The following is an 18,602-nucleotide window of genomic DNA, read 5'->3' as shown; positions in this document are numbered from 1 at the left end:
TGACCCACTGGTCTGTGCGGTAACGTACTTTTACAGACTTCTCTGGTTCAGAAAGGAGGGAAAGGCAGCAGGAGAAGAAATGAAGGGAAGCCGTGCTGGTCTGTGTAGAAACTCTGCATTATGGCGCAGTGTTGAGAAAATTGGCTCATGTTCTCAGGGACTGTTGTGCTGCTCTTGGTGGGAGCAAAGAGAACTTTTCTCTTTTTCTCTCCCTTCCAACTCTCTCCATCCTCTTTCATGATTTTTGCCATCTGTTCAATTTAATTTTGTCTTAATTACTGCTTGCTGTGTTCCTATTCTTTTGAAAATGATCCTCTTAGTAGAGGATTTTATATGAGAAATTCCCAACTCTTTTTTTTTTTTTTTTAACCATTAGAACATTTATTCTCTTTCTTCTGATAATCATTGAAAGTCACTTTGCTAGGTTTCAGGTCTCTGTCTGTAAAATGAGGGTAAAGTCATTCAACTTGAGATGAGAATCAAACCAATGGAGAGAGTGAGTATATTTAAACATTTACTATACTAAGCTCTTTTTATATTAAAAAAATAATTTTATAGAATATATTTAAGCCCTGTGTTAAGCTTTTTTTTTTTACATGGTTATCTCATTTGATCCTCATGAGGTAGGTGTTATTACAATACTTGCATGAAGACGCTGAGATTTAGATCCGTTAAGTGATGTGCACAAGGTCACGTGGTAGGGCTGATGTTCCGACCCAGGTCTGCTAGACACCGGGCTCCATGTTTAACCATTTCACCTGCAGTTCTTCCAGTGTGATCACTGGGTCACTGGGTGTGCTTGTTACGTGTAGGCTCCCAGGTCCCTCTCTCCAGACCACTGACTCAGACTCTGAGGCTGGAGCCTGGAAATCTGCCTGGGTGATATTTGAGCAGCCTAGAAAGTGACCACCACTGTCTCATTATATTGCCTCTAAATGATTGTTAAGCATTCTGTATGTGTGTATATACAACTGAAAAATCCTCTAAGGTTATGTGTAGAAGTCCAAAATCTAGGATTTCATAAGTAAAAACAAGCAGGTGAGTTATTTCAAGTTCATTATTGCGTCAATGTAATAAAATATATAAGGTCAGAGTTCAATGGTAGAGAATAACTTTCAAACTAATTCATTTAAGTGGAAAGGAATCTTTTAAAAAGTATTATAGCATATTAAGCAGTTAATAGTATCATAGGGGAGGCTAAAAGGAACGGTCTTTAGATTGAGCATGTAAAAATGATTCCCAAATCACCCCACAAAACTGGGCCTCAGAAGCTATTGCTCTTTCCATGACCAGAAAGCTGCTTTGTTGTGAGGAGAGCAGAGATGCAAGGTGGTGCCCTGGGTTTAGGGTAATCAGCAACGAATGTTTGGGGAACTCGGATATAGAAACGGAAGCCAGGGGGGTAGGGAGCTCAGAAGATAGGAGTGGCCAGCATTGTTAAATACAGTAAGAGGGCCAATGCTTTTTGTGTGTTTGTTTTTAAGACAAGACTAATACGTATTGTTGACCTTGATGCTAGGTGACCTTTGCAATGTCAGGTAATGAGTTTTACCAGCATAGTTTCTGGGAAATGGGAAAGAAGCCAGAAGGTGGGATAAACAATACATGGAAAATGAGCAAGTGGAAACAGCATGTCGGCATGGACAGACAGCCCTCTCAAGAAGTTGAGCTGAAATGGAAAGGAAATAATTCTGTGGCTAGAGAAGATCTGGGGAGTTTTTATTTGTTGGTGTTTTGTTTGTTAAGTCAAGAGAAACTTGAGCAGAGAGGTCACAGAGGGGAAGGGGTCAAGGACCAAAGGAGGGTGGAGTGTAAGAAGGTGACAGCTCACCTAATGAGTGGAGGAAAGGAGGTAACAGTGGTACAGATGCAGGTACCATGGTGGTGGGTGGTGGAGCCATAATCATAACCATAATTGTGGCCCCGATTTTGTTCTTGAAGTACATGAGGCCACCTGCTGAGAAAGAAAGACTAGGTATTGGGTGTGGAGCTGGGAAGAGGCACAAGTTTGGAACAGTGGCTCTTGAGGACAAGTGAAGGATTGTCAGTCAAGGGCATTATCAGCCCAGATAAAACTGGAAATTGTGAATTCAAAGTCACGCCAACCTGCCCAAATAGTGTTTGACTTAGCATCCTGCAGCCTTGGACAGGAGTGGCGAGGCAGGTCGTGGGACGGCCACGAGGATGATGCTGATTTCCAGTCCAGGACGGCATTGGACTGCATGCCTCACGTCTCCTAACCAAATGTGATGTTTGCTGTTTGCGTGGCAGGTGCCGGAGTCAGGAACCCTGAAGCTGTCCCACTTGCAGGAAGGGACGTACACCTTCCAGCTCACTGTGACAGACACTGCTGGGCAGAGGAGCTCTGACAACATCTCCGTGACAGTGCTGCCCCTGGCCTTCTCCACGGGAGGTGAGAAGAAGGTCCTTTCCTTGCATTCACAATGTGGCCAACAGAAGCCAGACTTGTAGGGAAGGAGGGTATCAGATTGGCTTTTTACGGTCTAACCATGCATTCCGTGGGCTCTTCTTATTTTTGGTGTTGTTGAATGAGAAACGTCTACTAAAGTGTGATAGCAGACGGAGGCTGCAGTATACACTGCCTTGGGCAGAGCAACGCCGCTGGACTGGGGTGGGAACGGGCTGTGTGAGCCACAGAGGATCCATCCCCGCTTGACTCATTTTCTCACAGGGCTTTTCCAGGAAGAATCTCGTTTAGAGCTGGGTGGCCTGTCTGATATGTACATTCAAGAGGGCAGCCAGGAGTACATTTAAGACAAATTAAAACATATGAAGTGCATGTGTCCGTTTAAAAGGAGTGTTTAAGAACTTTCATGGACACTTTATGCAGATGCACAGGTACACTGATAATGTAGCTTTCTGTGCCTATCTTGGGGCTCACGTTTCGTTGCACAACGTAAACTCATTTATCTCATTTATGGATGTGTCTTACTTTCCCCAAACATTGACATTTCTAAGATTAGTTTATCAAGTTAAAACGTACCTGAAGCATGGACGCAGTGAAGGCCTACAGGCGCTGCAGAGTGAACCCCCTGCCGTTCACTGGTGGAGAAGGGCTGAGACGCTGTGTATCTGAGGCTCTTGTCAGTCCGCAGATACATGGCAGAGTCTGCAGGGTGCAATGCTGGACGTGGCGCAGGACGTGGCTCTAGAGACCTGGTCCCAGAGACCCGGTCCGTCCCGTGCACTGAACCTGCACCGTCGCTAGCCTTGGCTCCGGTGAACTTGCAGCACATCTCTGGCATCCTTGACTGCTCAGTACTTAGATGGTAATTAAGCCAGCAGTTAGAAGAATAGGAAAGAAAGATTGGAATATGATCGTGATTTACTTGTACTTTTGCTGATCTTGTCTTCCCTCAAAGACATAGAGAAATGCAAGCAGTATTTGTAACGTGAGACTTGAAGTTCTTATTTCAACATTACGATCATTACAATTATGTATTTTAAAAAGAAACATTGAGCTGAGACTCAAAAAAAGAAGGGGGAAGCAGATTAACTTTCTGGTGTTTGTTAGTGATCATTGAAGGGGACATTCAAACCGACAGAGTGCTGCCACCGCAGCCATCCAAGTGGTGGTGCGGGTGTGTCCCCAAACCGTGGTCACAGGGCAGCTCATAGGGCATAAGCAGGTCCCATACATTTATCCTGTTGTGTGTACTGTTTCTATGAAGAGAATGTGCAAACTGATGATGATAGCCCAGGTCTGGAACCAGCTGTGCTTCCGTCCGAGGATGGGGAAAATGGCTAATGAGCTGCTGACGTTTGTTCCCACCGCCCGGTGCATCTAGAAATCAGGGTGCCTGGGGGCTGCGCCTGCTCAGACCCACCCCTGACCCTTCTCTGTGTGCTGTATTTGAGAAGCAAACCTCTGTACCCATATGTTTACTGAGTAAACTGCTGAACTGGGGGGAAAAGAAAGGAACGAAGCAGATTTTAGAATCCCAAGGACCTGGCAACCTTGGTAATTTGCCTTCCCCAGGGAATCAGAGCATGAGCAGCTTCAGAATTTGGGTGGCTGACTCTGTCCAGCCAGGGGTGAGGGGTGAGGGCACACAGGCAGGCGAGGGAGAAAGGGCCTGGGCTGAGACACGCAGGTGGCTGGACCTCACCAGCTACTCCTCAGGCCAATTTTCCAGGCTCCAGAGGTAAATTGCCAAGTTGTACATTTCTGGCCTTTCTCCAAGACGATAATAAAATGTATCTGAAGTGGCAGAGTTATTGGAGTCACTTTTGGTTACTGAAAGGCCTCTTGGGTATAGGTCTAATGTGTGTAACTTTATACAGGAAATAAAAAAGAATGCTGTACTACTAACTGCCCTTTGGAGCCACACACGGTGGATTGGAATAACATACGATGAATTAAAGTTAATAAAACACCACGCTGAGGCATTGAAAGCCAGAGATGGGGATGAAGAGGTGTTCGTCTCCCCTCTATTGCAGATATTGATCTTCTGGTTAGTGACCCAGCTGTAATTAACCAAGGGTGGCATCCTCTGGGGCACACAGACAAGCACATACCCCTGCTTATGTGAGAATAACTTGGCACATTTTTAGATACAGAGGCTGCATGGTTTCAAGCTGTGGGGGAAATAATCCATTCGAAGAGCAAACCAACCAGCACTTCAAATATGATCTAGATCAATGGTTTCCAAATAGGATCCCTCACAAATGGTGAAGACATTTTTAGGACGGAAAAGAAGACACCAGGATTTATGTTTTATGAATTTTTAATCTTCTTTTTTAAGTTCTCAGTATATTTTATAACATGCACAGTATGTTAGCACAGTAATACATACATGTTATTTATGGATTGGAGATGTATGTTCACCAGCACACTATTGATCAGGATGCATGGTCAAAAGTTTGGAGACCACCAATCTGGAAATAGATGGATAAATTATAAATATGGATCAATCTCTAAAACTGCCAAGGGATGAGTGAAACCTTAATGGATCTAGGAATTTGACATCATGAACTCAGGGAGTGTGAGCGGTAGCTGTGTCCTGCTTGGGGTTCACAGAGCCCCACTCACTTTTGCTCCTCGCTCCTTCCCTGCGATGGAAGCAGACTCCTTTTTAGACCCAAGCTCTCTGCCACAGCTGTGGGCTCTTTGCTTCCTCTTCTTTCTCCTGAGCTTTAACCATCTCTCTTTTCTTTACCCTCCTCTTCCTCTTGGACTCCTTTGCCAGTGTTTAACTGCTTCCTGATGGACTGTGTAGCCGGGATTTTGCTTGAGCACCTGTACTGTGCTATGCTATGCTGTGCTCAGTGGAGTAATGTCAGTTACTACTGTCCCATGTCCTGAGAGAATTTTCTAGTCTATCCTGTCCCTGGAAAATGATAGCGCTCCTTATGATGTACTTTAGCCTGAATGCTTTCATCTGCATTCCCGGTCTCAGGAAGTCCCCCAGTTGTTATGTGGCTGAGTGTAGTAAAGTTGGCTTGATCTGGAGTGGAGAATGCCTTTTAAGAAAACATATTGTAGCTCCTATGAATTGCACTGTGGATTAAAAACTCCTAAGAGCTCCAAAAAGGAGACCGTTCCATTATTTAAAGAAAATAAATTCATACCAGCTAGTGTCTAAAGATTGTTTATTCTTTACTACACCAAGGAGATACGGTAGTCAACAAATAGGGTTCAAGAGTAAAAAGTTAATCTCAGCAAAAAGCATTCCTTAGGACACGAGAATGTAAGACACACCATGTATACAACGTGGATTGCATGAAACACGGCCGGCCACCCAAGGGCCGGGCAGGGTGTCACTGGGGGGATGATGAAGGAGCGAATGCAGAGGAGGCACCTGAGGGAGGAAGCCTGGGTCAGGAGGGGGGAGGGCAGAGCTTCGGCCGCTCTCCCCCCACCTCGGAGGCAGTGTCGCCCTGCAGGACAGCCCCGAAATGAGGCCCGTGGCGGTTCCTGAGAATTAAGTCGGGGGTCAAGAAGAGACCCCCCTAGTTTTCCAGAACCTGTTGCTCCAGCTCCGACTGTGGGTGCTTCCTCATGATCTGCCTCCCTTTACCCACGTGCGTTTCCTCACATGCGACCGAGGTCAGCTTTCCTGTGCTCCTGTGACTTGAGCCTTGTTCGTCACCAGGGTGCTCGAAGGTTTGCTCACGCTACCACTTCTTCTGTGACGACGGCTGCTGCATTGACATCACACTGGCTTGCGATGGAGCAGAGCAGTGTCCGGACGGGTCTGATGAAGCTTTCTGTCGGAACTGTGAGTCAGCTGCATGGCATTTGGGGGTAGAAGACTGACTGTATTCTCTTAATAAAATGCAAAGTAACTGTTGCTCTTTTTTCTGCACGGTGAACAAGCTTTGCCTTAAATTAAGCAGCATTTATTATGAGTCTCTAATGCTAGTAACAAAGGTCAAATATTCTGTATTGCTTATGTTGTTAAGAAATTGTGTTCAGTTTTCCAAAAGATTATCCACCATCCTAAAAATGCCCTATCATACAGTCAAACCCCAGTTCTTAGACACCTAGGCTCTCAAACAATCCAGTTCTTGACCAGGCTGTTCAGGGAAAAAACGTCTTAGTGGTCCAGCAAAATTCTGGTTCTCGATTCTCAGGCCGAAAACCCTCTCATGCTGATGCCTGTCTCTCAGGCAACAAAGGAGATTCGGTTTGCAAACAAATCACTTCTCAAACAGTTTTCTGGAATGAATTAAGTTCCAGAACTGAGGTTCCACTGAATATGCTTTTAAGAAACTTAAATAACATTTTGTTTTCATAAAATATTTTTAGCAAGTTGGACATGCTAGGGCATGGCTAAGTCATCTAAAGCTGTCTATGTCGTGTACGTAAGTGTGCACCCTAGGAGAGGAAACGCAGCAGGAGGTTCAAGCGCTGGTTTGAGGAAAGGTGACGAATCTCACAACCTCATGTTTAAAGTTTTGTCTGTCAGCTTACATGTGACATTTAGAAAGTGAGTTATTGGAAGGAGAGAGAGGAGATCATCTGAAAATGAGAAAGAGGTTCTTACGGGGGCTCTGACATGTCTTAAGTTGATAGAGTATCATTCCCCAATACTCAAGGCTTCAAAGCTACTGCAAATTTAGTGGTTTTAGTTAAAGCTCAGGAAAGAAACCCAACAAGTGACTAGCTCTTCTGTGCTTCAGTGAGCCTGCAGCGGAAGATGGTGCCTCACACGGCCACGGCCCAACCTCGAACCACAGGCCCAAGCCAAGGTGCCGCAGGGGGCTTTGCGTCGGAGAAGTCTCAGAGAGCCACTGCCCTGAACAGGCCGCCTGCGTCATCAGACGTGGAGAAGAGGAATCATTCCACCTTCTGGGGACCAAAGATTCTAACTGACCCTGAGATGCCCGGTAAGGACTTGAGGCAGGTTCTCCACAAAGAGCCTCATTTTCTGTAATGACACTGGCTGAAAATTAGAGTTATATTTGAAGAGTGTTAGGGAAAGAAGAAAGTCAAATGAAGAATTAGCCAAAAGAAAAAAAAATAACACCTGACATTTGCCCTGATTATTTGTAGTAAGAAACACACAAATACATTTTTAAATATTTATTTATTGATTTATTTTATTGTTACATTAGTCCCAGTTTTTTTCCCCTTTGCTCCCCTCTGCCCAGTGCCCTCCTTGCCTCCAACAGTCCCGCCTCTCAGTTCATGTCCATGGGTCGTGCATATACGTTCTTTGGCTTCACCCTTTCCCATATTATTCTTAACTTCCCCCTGTCTATTTTGTACCAACCAATTATACTTCTTAATCCCTGCACCATTTCCCCATTTCTTCCCCTTCCCCCTCCCAGCTGATAACCTTCAGAATGATCCCCATACCTATGATTCTGTTCCTATTCTGGTTTGCTTAGTTGGATTTTGTTTTTATTTTTTAGATTCAGTTGTTGATAGGTGTGAGTTTGTTGTCATTTTAGTTTTTATAATTTGATCTTTTTCTTAAGTAAGTCCCTTTAACATTTCATATAATAATGGCTTGGTGATGATGAGCTCCTTTAGCTTTACTTTGTCTGGGAATCACTTTATCTGCCCTTCCATTCCAAATGATAGCTTTGCTGGATAGAGTAGTCTTGGTTGTAGGTCCTTCCTTTTCATCACATTGAATAGATCTTGCCAGTCCCTTCTTGCCTGTAAAGTTTCTTTTGAGAAATCAGCTGAGAGTCTTATAGGAACCCCTTGTAGGTAACTCTCTGCTTTTCTCTTGCTGCTTTTAAGATTCTTAAATGCATTCACACTGCTGAAGGATTACGGGATTGTATCATTTTGAATTTATTTTTTACATATTTATATTTGCACAATTGTATGACATATGAGAAATAAATATAGATGATCACATTTATGTATGCTTTTGCAAATATTATTTTAGTACTCAAACTCTGCATACATTAAACTGGAGTAATTTGTCACTATTTTAATAAGTTCTTTATGAAAATTTTTGTTCATTATAGAAAATAGAAGATGCGAATAATAAAAACGGAAATGACTTAAAATATCACCCTTTACTGAAAAAAAATTTTAATGTTTTGATGTATTTGCTCCCAATATTTTGTTTATCTACTTTGTAGGTTTTAAGTGCCTTTGTACAAATATATTTGCAAAAATTGCATACAGGGCCTTCTCTTTGACATTTCAGGTTAAGTGCACTTCAGACACCTGCTTTGGTCAATTCCTTGTTGATACTGCCACCTAGTGGGAAAATTTGTCACTCCAACCCTGCCTTGGGATTTTAGTCAATTTTCTCTACATGGAGTAACAGACACCTATGAAACAGAGTCAAGGGAGACCAAGTCTTTTTGTCAGGAAGGATGAAGTGCTGATGGAGAGAACCGAGTTTTCAGAGGCCAGGGAGGGTGAACTCTGGGTGCGTCACTGTAGTAGAGAGGCGCACGTGAGCATGAATGAATTCACTGCAGGCAGAGCAGAGACCAAAGGCCAGGTCTTCTCAATTAGGTTCCAGTCTTAGCTCTGCTGTTAGAACCTTGAGAGACAAGCTGCTTTGTATCTCTAGACCTGTTTCCTCATCAGTTAATAAGGGATTTCAACCAGATCACCTATGGCCCCACCCAGCACTGAGAGCCCGTTTCAGGGATGCTAAGTAGCCTGAGGTACATACAGTGCTCTATCAGCCCTAATGTGTGCTAGATATTGCTCAGTGATCCTGTCACCTGCAAGGGACCAGTACTGAGGCAGGTCTGACCCAGCACAGTCTGGAACGTGTGGGTTCTTGACTTTGTGCAGGAAAGATTTCACAACACGAGTCCAGGTGACCTTGAGAGTATGCTTATTAAAGCTGGGGACAGTGAGAAAAAGGAAGGGCTTAAGACATAAGAGGCAAGGTCACAGCAACAGGAGTGAGCCTAGCCTGGCTGCCTCAACTCAGGAAGGAAGTCACGGTAACAAAAGTGAGCCACACTGGTTGCAAGTCCTGTGGGGGTCCTTAGAGCTTAGAAAAAAGCAAAAATACATGCCTGAGAAAAGCTTGGGGGGAGGGAGTTGGGAGTGGGGGCCTACTCAAGAGGGAGTTCACTGGGTCCTTTGTCTTAAGGGTTTTTATCTGTTTTCTAAAGGCAGAAGTTTTAGGGAAGTTCTCAGGGGAGGGCCTCAACAGAATCTTCAGCCTTTCTAGGTGTGTCCTTTAATATGCTCATGCATCAAAATGAGTGTGTAGGGGAGTTTGGGATCATTCTTGGATCAGCTTCACTGCTTTACTTTTATCTTGTAGTTATCTGGATCTAGTTGGGTTTTCTGTATTTATTCCCCTGACTTCTATCTATTCTGGGGTTTGGCCAGCACTAATGGCACCATCTGGGCCTCTGTTCTCTCTCTCCCTGACCAGGGTTACTTAAGCTACCGCTCTCTTGTTGGGGAGGAGAGATGTAAACCGTCAGCTCCTAAGTGACCTTGGTTAGGGAAGATGAAATCTTGCAGTTTATAAGCAGGATATTAATTGCTCGGCCTCGTTTAACTATTTTCTTAGTTTCCCTCATTCCACTTGCCAAGGCATTTCCTAGCTTCTCACTATCCTCCCCCAATGCCAGTGCTGACTCCTGGGGACCGAGGACTCAGCCTCAGACTCATTTTGAAAATAACGCTCCAGGCTGCTGCCACCAGTCGGTGGGAGTTGCCCCCAATTTGAAGTATATTTGCGACCTCTGATTTTGATTTAATTAAGCCTTTGACTTGGGTTACGAAGAGGTAAGGAATGGCACTTCAGAGACATAGAGATATTAGATGTCCAATATTTATAATATATATTGTTTTATATTGTTGTTTTATTGTTTTCCTAATTATTAAAGTAATATTTACTGTAGAAAACTTGGGGGATACAGAAAAAAATTTAAATCATCTAGCAAAACTCACTATTTTGTTATATTTTCTTCTGGTGACTTATTTATGTACATGTACTCACACATTTAACCCTGGCTGGTTTGGCTCAGTGGATTGAGCGTCGGCCTGCGAGCTAAGTGTCGCTGGTTCGATCTTCCAGTCAGGGCACATCAGAGAAGGAAAACTCTGACTCCAAAAAACCTCCGCTGCCTTGCGGCATACCTCTTCAGGGGAAAGGCTAAGGGAGTAAACCCCGACAGAAAATCCGGAGCCGGAGTCCCTAAGGCGGTTTGACGTTGCAGTCAACACTGGCAACTCCTGCGACGCACCTGAAGCCAAGCTGTATTGACTCCGTCTTTCCCTTGGACCCTTCAGCTGCGAAGAGAGGGGGGGTCTGCTGCATGGGCAACAGCAGACCCTCCATATCACCCTGCCCAGGCTCTGTAGCTTCAGCTTCACTGGAGAGGACACTCCAGCGTCATCGCAAGATGTCGATTCAACACGGGAGGAGACAGATACCGTGTCACTCCCGAGTCGGACTGCACAGCCATTCTCGGCGGTGCAGATAGACTCTTAAGAAGCTACACCATCATCTCTTGAGACGGACGGCTGCCTACTCACACATTTATTTACTTTTAACAAAATTAGGATGTTATTTTTCCAGAACTTATTTTTCTAATGAGCATTTTTATGTCTTATTAAATATCCATCAAAACACACACAACATTTGGCCCTAGGCAGGCAGCTCTGTTGTTAGCGCGTCGTCCCAGTGTGCCAAGGTTGCGGGTTCAACAGGGCACATAGGAGGAAGCCACCAGTGAATGCCCAAGAAAGTGGGACAACAAATCGATGTACTCTCTCTCTGTCTCTCTTCCCCTTTCCTCTCTCTCAAATCAATCAATAGATAAAATTTTAAAAGCCCACAGTGTTTGAAAATGCAGGGGAAAGAAAGTAGGAAGAGAAGAACAGAACTTTGAAAGTGTTAGAAAGGGCCTTTACAGCACATGCTTCTGTTTCGACAGCAGCACTGCTCCCCCTCCCCCCTTATCCCTAAGACCACCAGACAGGAATCCCCAGCTTCCAGTTTCATGTGAGTTGAAGTGATGTTACAGTCAGCATAACATAAATAAATTAAAAACTGCATTATTGTTCATGACCTATGTCTAAATTTTACAAGGATCTTAGCTAGTGCATTGAATATGGACATGTTAAATTCTCTGCTGCCTCCTCCCTAGGACAGATATGTTTTGAGGATAAAGAACCTTAACTCATTTAGACATGCTGAAGAGACAATATTAATTTAGTACTAGTAATGTAGTAAAGAAAGCAATGAGGGGCAGCTTTTCATCAACCACATTGGCAGAGGTGAAAAAGTGTAATAATTAATGCCTGAAAGAGTACAGAGAAGCAAGGCCCATGCACTTTTGGTGGGATTAACTTAACAATTTTCCACTGTGCGGTTGATTTGTGATCCTTAGTAAAGTCGTGTATATTTATTTCTTAGTACAAATCGCCAAACAGATTTTTATGGTATGTTTAAAGTGTCTTATTTCAGTTGAACATTTTTGTTGATGCCATATGAGTAAAGAGGCTTTAAATTTTTGTTATTTCTCCATAAAATTCCTCACTCAGCAAATTATTTCCTTTTTTTTCCCCCTTTTTTCTTCTTTTTTAAATCCTCACCCAAGGACATGTTTATTGATTTTAGAGAGAGGGAGGGAGAGACAGAGAGGGATAGAAACATCGACCCGTTGTCTCTTATATGTGGCCCGCCAGACACCGAACCTGCAACCCAGGCATGTGCCCTGATCGGGACTCGAACCGGCAGTCTTTTGGTTTACAATCCAGACAACTGAGCCACACTGGCCAGGGCAGCAGATCGTTTCTAATTTATGGACATTAAGCATTTTATTTCCCAAAAATCTCACTTAAGATCACACCACAGCATAAGGCTAACTTTACTAACTCAGTTATTATTATATTGTCAATGTAATAAGCCACAAATGCTATAAATTACTAGAGAAGAAGTGATAGAATGGCATGGCCATTACTCATCAGAACTTGGGGTAAAAATTCTAAAATTTTATCTTAGTATTTCCTCTCAATAGTGTAACAGAAGAGAATGCTTAAATAGTGAACAGCGTGTCAGTAAATCAGAAGCGCTGGTTCCCACCAACAAGCACTCGGGCATGCCTGCGTTTAAACCCAGCCTGACGGCCCACTCACCACTCAAGGGAACCTGGGCAAGTGCTGAACCTCTCTGAGTCTAACCAGAAAAAACGGAGCAGCGTCAAGGGGACACCGTGACATTGCTTGTCTGTGTGCCTTTTGTATGCACTCTGTTCCTTTTTTATTAAGAAAAGCCTTTCTGCACTGTTTCTGCTTTCCACCATATGACGTTCAGAGACCACCCGTGACTTTTCCAGCTTCATTTCCTTCCTTCTCTGGGCTGGGGCTGGGAGTCCTGTGGACTTTGTACTAGCCACACGCTCTGCTTTATTAAATCAGTCACATTAGTTATCTCGTTGGTAGCATCCAACATAGGCCTATGATTATTAGAGAAATAGATCCTATACATCCTTTCTTTAAGTCCATCCTTTAAAAAAAATACGGCTATATTTTCATGTCTGTTTTCTGAAGTTTCTTATGTATGTATGCATGTGTTCTACATATTTTCCACAGATAACGGTTCCTCGGGGAAGAACGGAAAAGAGGAAAATTACATTTTTGAGTCCAAGAGCGACCGAGGAGGAGCGGAACACCCAGCCCCAGAAATAGGTAAACATAAACCTTGGAAATGCATAGCGGAGTATAAGCGTTGCAGAATCGCATAGTCCCTGGTTGAGGATATTAGATGAAGCTTCAACAACAGCTCATGCCAAGAGCAGTGACCTGTGGATCAGAACTGTATTCTCATCTCCTGTGTCAGGCCTCACCTTTGGACCCTGCACTAGTCCCCTCGCCTCTTTGGACTGCGGCCTCCTCTTTTATAAGTAGTCCCTTCCAGGTGTGACATGCTGTGGAGAGTAATGTTCATGGCATAGTGGGTCTTACGTGGGCTCTAGAATCAGACGTCATGGTTCAGGTCCTTGTTCCACCACTAAACTCTGTGACCTTGGGCAGGTTATCTTATTCACCTGGATCTCAACTCCCTCTTAGTAAGATGGAGGTAATAACTATACCTGCCCCACAGAGTTAGTTGTTAGGGAGAATAAATGGAACAGTTGGTATAAAGCATTTAGCACAGTGCTTGGCTCATACGCTGAGCCAGAGAAATGATGGCTGTTATGCTTGAACTGTTGATGATCCAACAAGAATAAAGGCCTTGAGTACCCAGTTCTGCCTCCAAGTATTCTAGTGACAGAGACAGAGGACAACAGGAACGGGGAAGCTGTGTAGGAGGTAGAGGGAATATTTAGTAAATGGAAGAAAAGTATCCTCTAACTTCCTAATTCCATAATTTTGGTTGTTTTTAACTAGAAAGAAAACACTTTCTACATAATCTTGTAGAAAGTCAGGTTTTAGTTCAAAATCCCACAAACTAATTAGTTAAAATTTAGGGGACAAAATATGATTTTTAAGTTCTAGATCTAAATTGAGAAAATTTTCTTTTTACCTTAGAGTGTTCTTTATATATGGACAATATTAAAGTATAATTTTTAAACAATAGATGGCTAAAATATTCCAGATAATCAAACACCTAGATGCTGCCTGGTCTGCTGTCCTGCTGAATTTACCTGGTCCCAAGAGATCCCAGTCACATGAACAGAATATCCAGTTCACTCCCTTAATTGGTTTCTGAGAAAAACACTCATGATGTGGTTTTAGAGGGGTTAGAAATTTTAAATCTCAGATTACCCGAACTAAGAACATGAAGAAGTACTTAAAAGTCAAGAAAAAATGTTTAGTATTCTAGCACAGGGGTCCCCAAGCCCTGGGCCGTGGACTGGTACAGGTCTGTGGCCTGTTAGTAACCCGGCCCCACAGCAGGAGGTGAGTGACAAGCGATCGAAGCATCATTACTGCCTTAGCTCCCTGCCTCCCAAATCCTCCCTGAACCCCTCCAGCCCTCCCCCACCCCTGGTGGAAAAATTGTCTTCCACGAAATCAATTCCTGGTCCCAGAAAGGTTGGGGACCACTGTTCTAACAAGTACTCTGTGGGACATCCATTTTCCTTGTCATAAAAGTATTAAACGGGAATTCAATTTGGCAGTTCAGAAAACTCACCTGTTGTATATAGCCTGAACACTAGTGTGTTTAGAAGGGCAGCCTTTACCATTTTCCTGCCCTGAAAAAGCAGGGGTTGACCCAAGCCTGTCTTTTGTTCCGTTCCTGCGTGGCTGGTCCAGGAAGATGCAGGGGGAGCTGACACCCTCAGGGCCCTGAGCCATTTCAGAACTGCCTTCCTAGGGGTGACCATTCAGAAACTAGCAGCCAAAGCCCAAAATGTCAGCATGGAGAAAGTGCGGTGATTCCTGAGTCCTCCAGGGGAGCGTGTGTGTGTGTGTGTGTGTGTGTGTGTGTGTGTGTGTGTGTGTGTGTGTGTGTGTGTGTGTGTGTAATGGAGAAAGTGCGGTGATTCCTGAGTCCTCCAGGGGAGCGTGTGTGTGTGTGTGTGTGTGTGTGTAATGTATGAGCCGGCTCAGCATGGAGAAAGTGCGGTGATTCCTGAGTCCTCCAGGGGAGCGTGTGTGTGTGTGTGTGTGTGTGTGTGTGTGTGTGTGTGTGTGTGTGTGTGTGTGTGTAATGGAGAAAGTGCGGTGATTCCTGAGTCCTCCAGGGGAGCGTGTGTGTGTGTGTGTGTGTGTGTGTAATGTATGAGCCGGCTCAGCATGGAGAAAGTGCGGTGATTCCTGAGTCCTCCAGGGGAGCTAATGTGTGTGCGTGTGTGGGATGTATGAGCCGGCTCTAGAGTCAAATTCGGGTTTAGCACAGATTTTTATCTTTCACAATTCTGTACGGGAATACCAGCCTCACCCAGAACTTAGGTACTCAGCAGTCACTAAGGCATCTTCCACATCCCCTCCTCCTGCGTCCACTTCCAGGTAGAATCTTCTTCAGGAATTTTACCTGGGATGCTACAAATACACCAGTAGTTGAAATGCCTAAATATGTCCTCGGCTCCAGGTCCTCTTGTCTTGAAGAGGAGGCCACTCGACCTGGAACCAATTTTAAGCCCAGAAAATCAAGCGATCAGGAGTGAATTTGCTCAGCGACCTACCCCCGAATACACACCCTGGTCTGTCTGCACCCACCCTCTCTTCCTCCAGGACCAAAGGAAGAGGCGTCCCCTTTCCAAGGTCTCTCCCCCAGCCCTGACGGAGCCCCTTGCCTTCTCCGGTACATTGCTCCATCACTTACTGACCCTCCTTCCTGGTTTTAATGTGCTTCTCTGCTGGCTCAGTCCCCCAGCAGCTGCAGACACACTCACATCTCGTGCTGCAGTGGCGTCCCCCAGTCTCCACTCTCCCTGTAAATGAATTTCCGGTTGCTAAGGCCAGTGGCCTCCCTAGGCCTCCCCTCACCTGGCTTCTCCTTAGCATCTGCTGCAGCTGAGCACTTTCCTTTTGAAATAGTTTCTTCTGTCTGCTTCCAAGACTCCCTTCCCTCTTGGTTGCCCCTACCATCTCTCTGAGCTTCTTTTTTTTGGTTCTCTCCTTTTTCGTGCCCTCTTAGGTGTTGGTGTTTCTTAGGGCCGTGTCCCTGACCTCCCTTTCTTCCTTTCTCTCTGGCAATCTCACCCACTTCCGTGGCTGCAACCACCACCTGGATGCTAAAGGCTCCGACATATTTAGGCCCAAATAATCCATGAGCCTAATAGAAAATTCTACCTGGGTCATCTCTTAGAATCTCAGTTTGAAAATAGAAAAAAACAAAACATCTCTCTCCCACCCACCCCGAAAGCTCCATCACACATCCAGATCCCTCAAGCAAAAACCCAGTGAACCAGATACACGGACCACTCCTCTTATACCTGTACTTTGTGAGAATGGGATGACTGAGGTGATAAAGCGCTGGGGACAGTGCCAACACTCATCAGCATTAGCTTATTATCTCTGATGACCAGCACTGGGCTCCTTGCCAAGCATCTGGCCGCTGATGGATGAAGAAGGAATGAATAAGTGAGTGAATGAAAGGAAATGTTACAGAATAGGCTTCTGCAATGGAGACTTCTGCTCCTCCAGTGCTAGCAGTTGGCAAGGCTCTTCAAGCTAAAAAGAGCCCCACCATCTCATCTGTAAGACTGGGCTGACCAGAGAGTAGGTCAAACTAAAAATAGAGCCCCCTGAGCTTGGTAAGACTGATACGGTTTTTTACAGGTTTGGCTTTTTTAGATTTCACATATAAGTGATATCATATAATAATGGTCTTTCTCTCTCTGACTTAGTAAATAAGCCACAGAGAGCTCATACAGTATAACAAATGTAGACAATATTGCACTACAGTGTAATGTATCAAAGTAACAGGCTACCTAGAGTTAATTTATAAAATGTAACATACCTCCCTGGCTGGGTGGCCCAGTTGGTTGGAACGTTGTCTGGTACACCAGGTTGGCAATTCGATCCCCAGCTGGGCACGTATGGCAGACCGTTGATCAGTGTTTCTCAAGTTGATTCTCCCCCCCCCCCCCCATCCCTCTCAAAATCAGTGAATATGTCCTCAAGCAAGGATTAAAAAGAAAAAAAATGTAACATCATATTTATCTAATTTTTCTTAAAAAACAAAACAACCCCCCCACCTACCCCCCAACTGATCCAGGGCCCACCCTGTTCCTTCCAGACTCCTGCAAGCCTCTAAAGGCTGCTTCTGGTCTGGTGTATAGGCCCAATCCGACAGGAAAACCCTGTGAAGGAGAATTAGATTATTTCCCTTTCAACTATCCTTAGTCAAAATTACATCAGCATATTTTGAAGTTAGTTTTCAGCAATGGTTCTACTGGCTGAAAGTAGGTTCCCTGGATTTAGAAAAGGAAATAAAAAATTTAAAGCCCTAACCAGAACAATAAGTCAGGAGTTAGTCCCTATTTATTTTGAGAGAATATCATGCATGGATCTATAAATGTAACCTATGGGTACAATGAAAAAATGTCATTGTATTTACAGTTGTCTATTTACAGGGTGTCTATTACAGTGGGTAGAAGGGTGATCTGACTAATTTGTACCCACTGACGCCATCAAATTCTGTAGGAACCTGTAGAGAATTGGGTTTTAAAGGAGTCTGGGTTTGAGACCTAGACCTGCCGTTTACAAGCTATGTGCTCTTAGGCACCTCAGTTAATCTGCAGAATGGTGGTAATAATCCAGGTGTCTACTTAAGTGAGTTCTTCGGATTGAATGCCAGAGCACACGAGGTGTTCATCAACGGCAAGGTGTAGTTGTTACTGTTCTTAACCGCTGACCGGCCCTCTCCCCTTCCACCTGCCCCCAGGCGCGGTGCTGCCCCTGACCCTGGGCCTGGCCGTCACTGTGCTGCTGCTGCTCATGGCCGCCTGCCGTCTGCGCCTGGTGAAACAGAAACTTCAGAAAGCTCGGCCCATCACATCTGAGGAATCGGACTACCTCATCAATGGGATGTATCTATAAGTGTAGCTCCGGTAGCTGGGACAAGGACCGTTCCACCTACAGCTGGCACATGTATTGGGTTTTGGATATTTAGAACTTGTTTTGAACTAGGCTAAGGAAGGCGCAGAAAACCCATAAGATTCTACAAGCCACAAAACCTTTGCTCTTATTTATTACAGAAAGATTTTCCTTGGGAAGTGTATGAAATATTTAAATTTAGAGGAGTCCTTATGGTTAAAGACTTTTACATATCTAACCATGATTTACGTAAGCTGTCCCTGAAAACAGGAATTTGTAGTTAGCCAAGGCAGAAAATTTAGTATCTCAAGAAGTGGCCTTAGAATGGCAGTGTGAATGACCCTTTACTTGTTGGAAGCCACCCGTGGGCCCCTGGCCGCCCCATACCACCCATGCCTGGCTCCCTCTTCGTTCTATGGCCCTGCTCGTCCTCCTGTTAAGCTGCCACAGCTCTCCTTTCTCTTCTTCCCTTCAAAACCTGTTTCTGAGAATGGATCTCAAGTGAGAGCCATGGATGTTACCTACGGCAGGAATACCTACATTAGGAACTTTACGAGCAGGCCCGTGATGTCTCGGGGAAGGTGCCTGTGTGTTCTTTCCAACACCTCTGACATGTTGTGTAGGTGGCTGCCTTGCTAGGCTGACCTTTGGGAGAAGCAGCTCAGACTGAACTATAAATAGCTCTAACAGT

General features: G+C 44.6%; 1 protein-coding gene across 1 annotated transcript in view; it reads left to right on the top strand.

Annotated features, from left to right (window-relative positions):
- The window catches only part of LRP11 (LDL receptor related protein 11), a 30,455-nt gene extending 12,085 nt beyond the window's left edge, over positions 1-18,370 (top strand). The window contains exons 3-7 of the mRNA XM_090279971.1: positions 2,272-2,413; positions 6,117-6,242; positions 7,147-7,353; positions 13,013-13,108; positions 17,760-18,370. Of these exons, the coding sequence (XP_090136097.1) occupies positions 2,272-2,413; positions 6,117-6,242; positions 7,147-7,353; positions 13,013-13,108; positions 17,760-17,914 (726 nt within the window). The 3' untranslated portion in view covers positions 17,915-18,370. The remainder of the gene's footprint in view (positions 1-2,271; positions 2,414-6,116; positions 6,243-7,146; positions 7,354-13,012; positions 13,109-17,759) is intronic.
- Positions 18,371-18,602: the final 232 nt, after the last annotated feature.

The sequence above is a fragment of the Furipterus horrens genome, unplaced genomic scaffold (genome assembly GCF_987537825.1).
Source record: "Furipterus horrens unplaced genomic scaffold, mFurHor1.1.pri manual_scaffold_6, whole genome shotgun sequence".
NCBI lineage: Eukaryota > Metazoa > Chordata > Mammalia > Chiroptera > Furipteridae > Furipterus > Furipterus horrens.
Note: the sequence above shows the minus strand (reverse complement) of the source record. Positions and strands in the feature narration are given on the sequence as shown.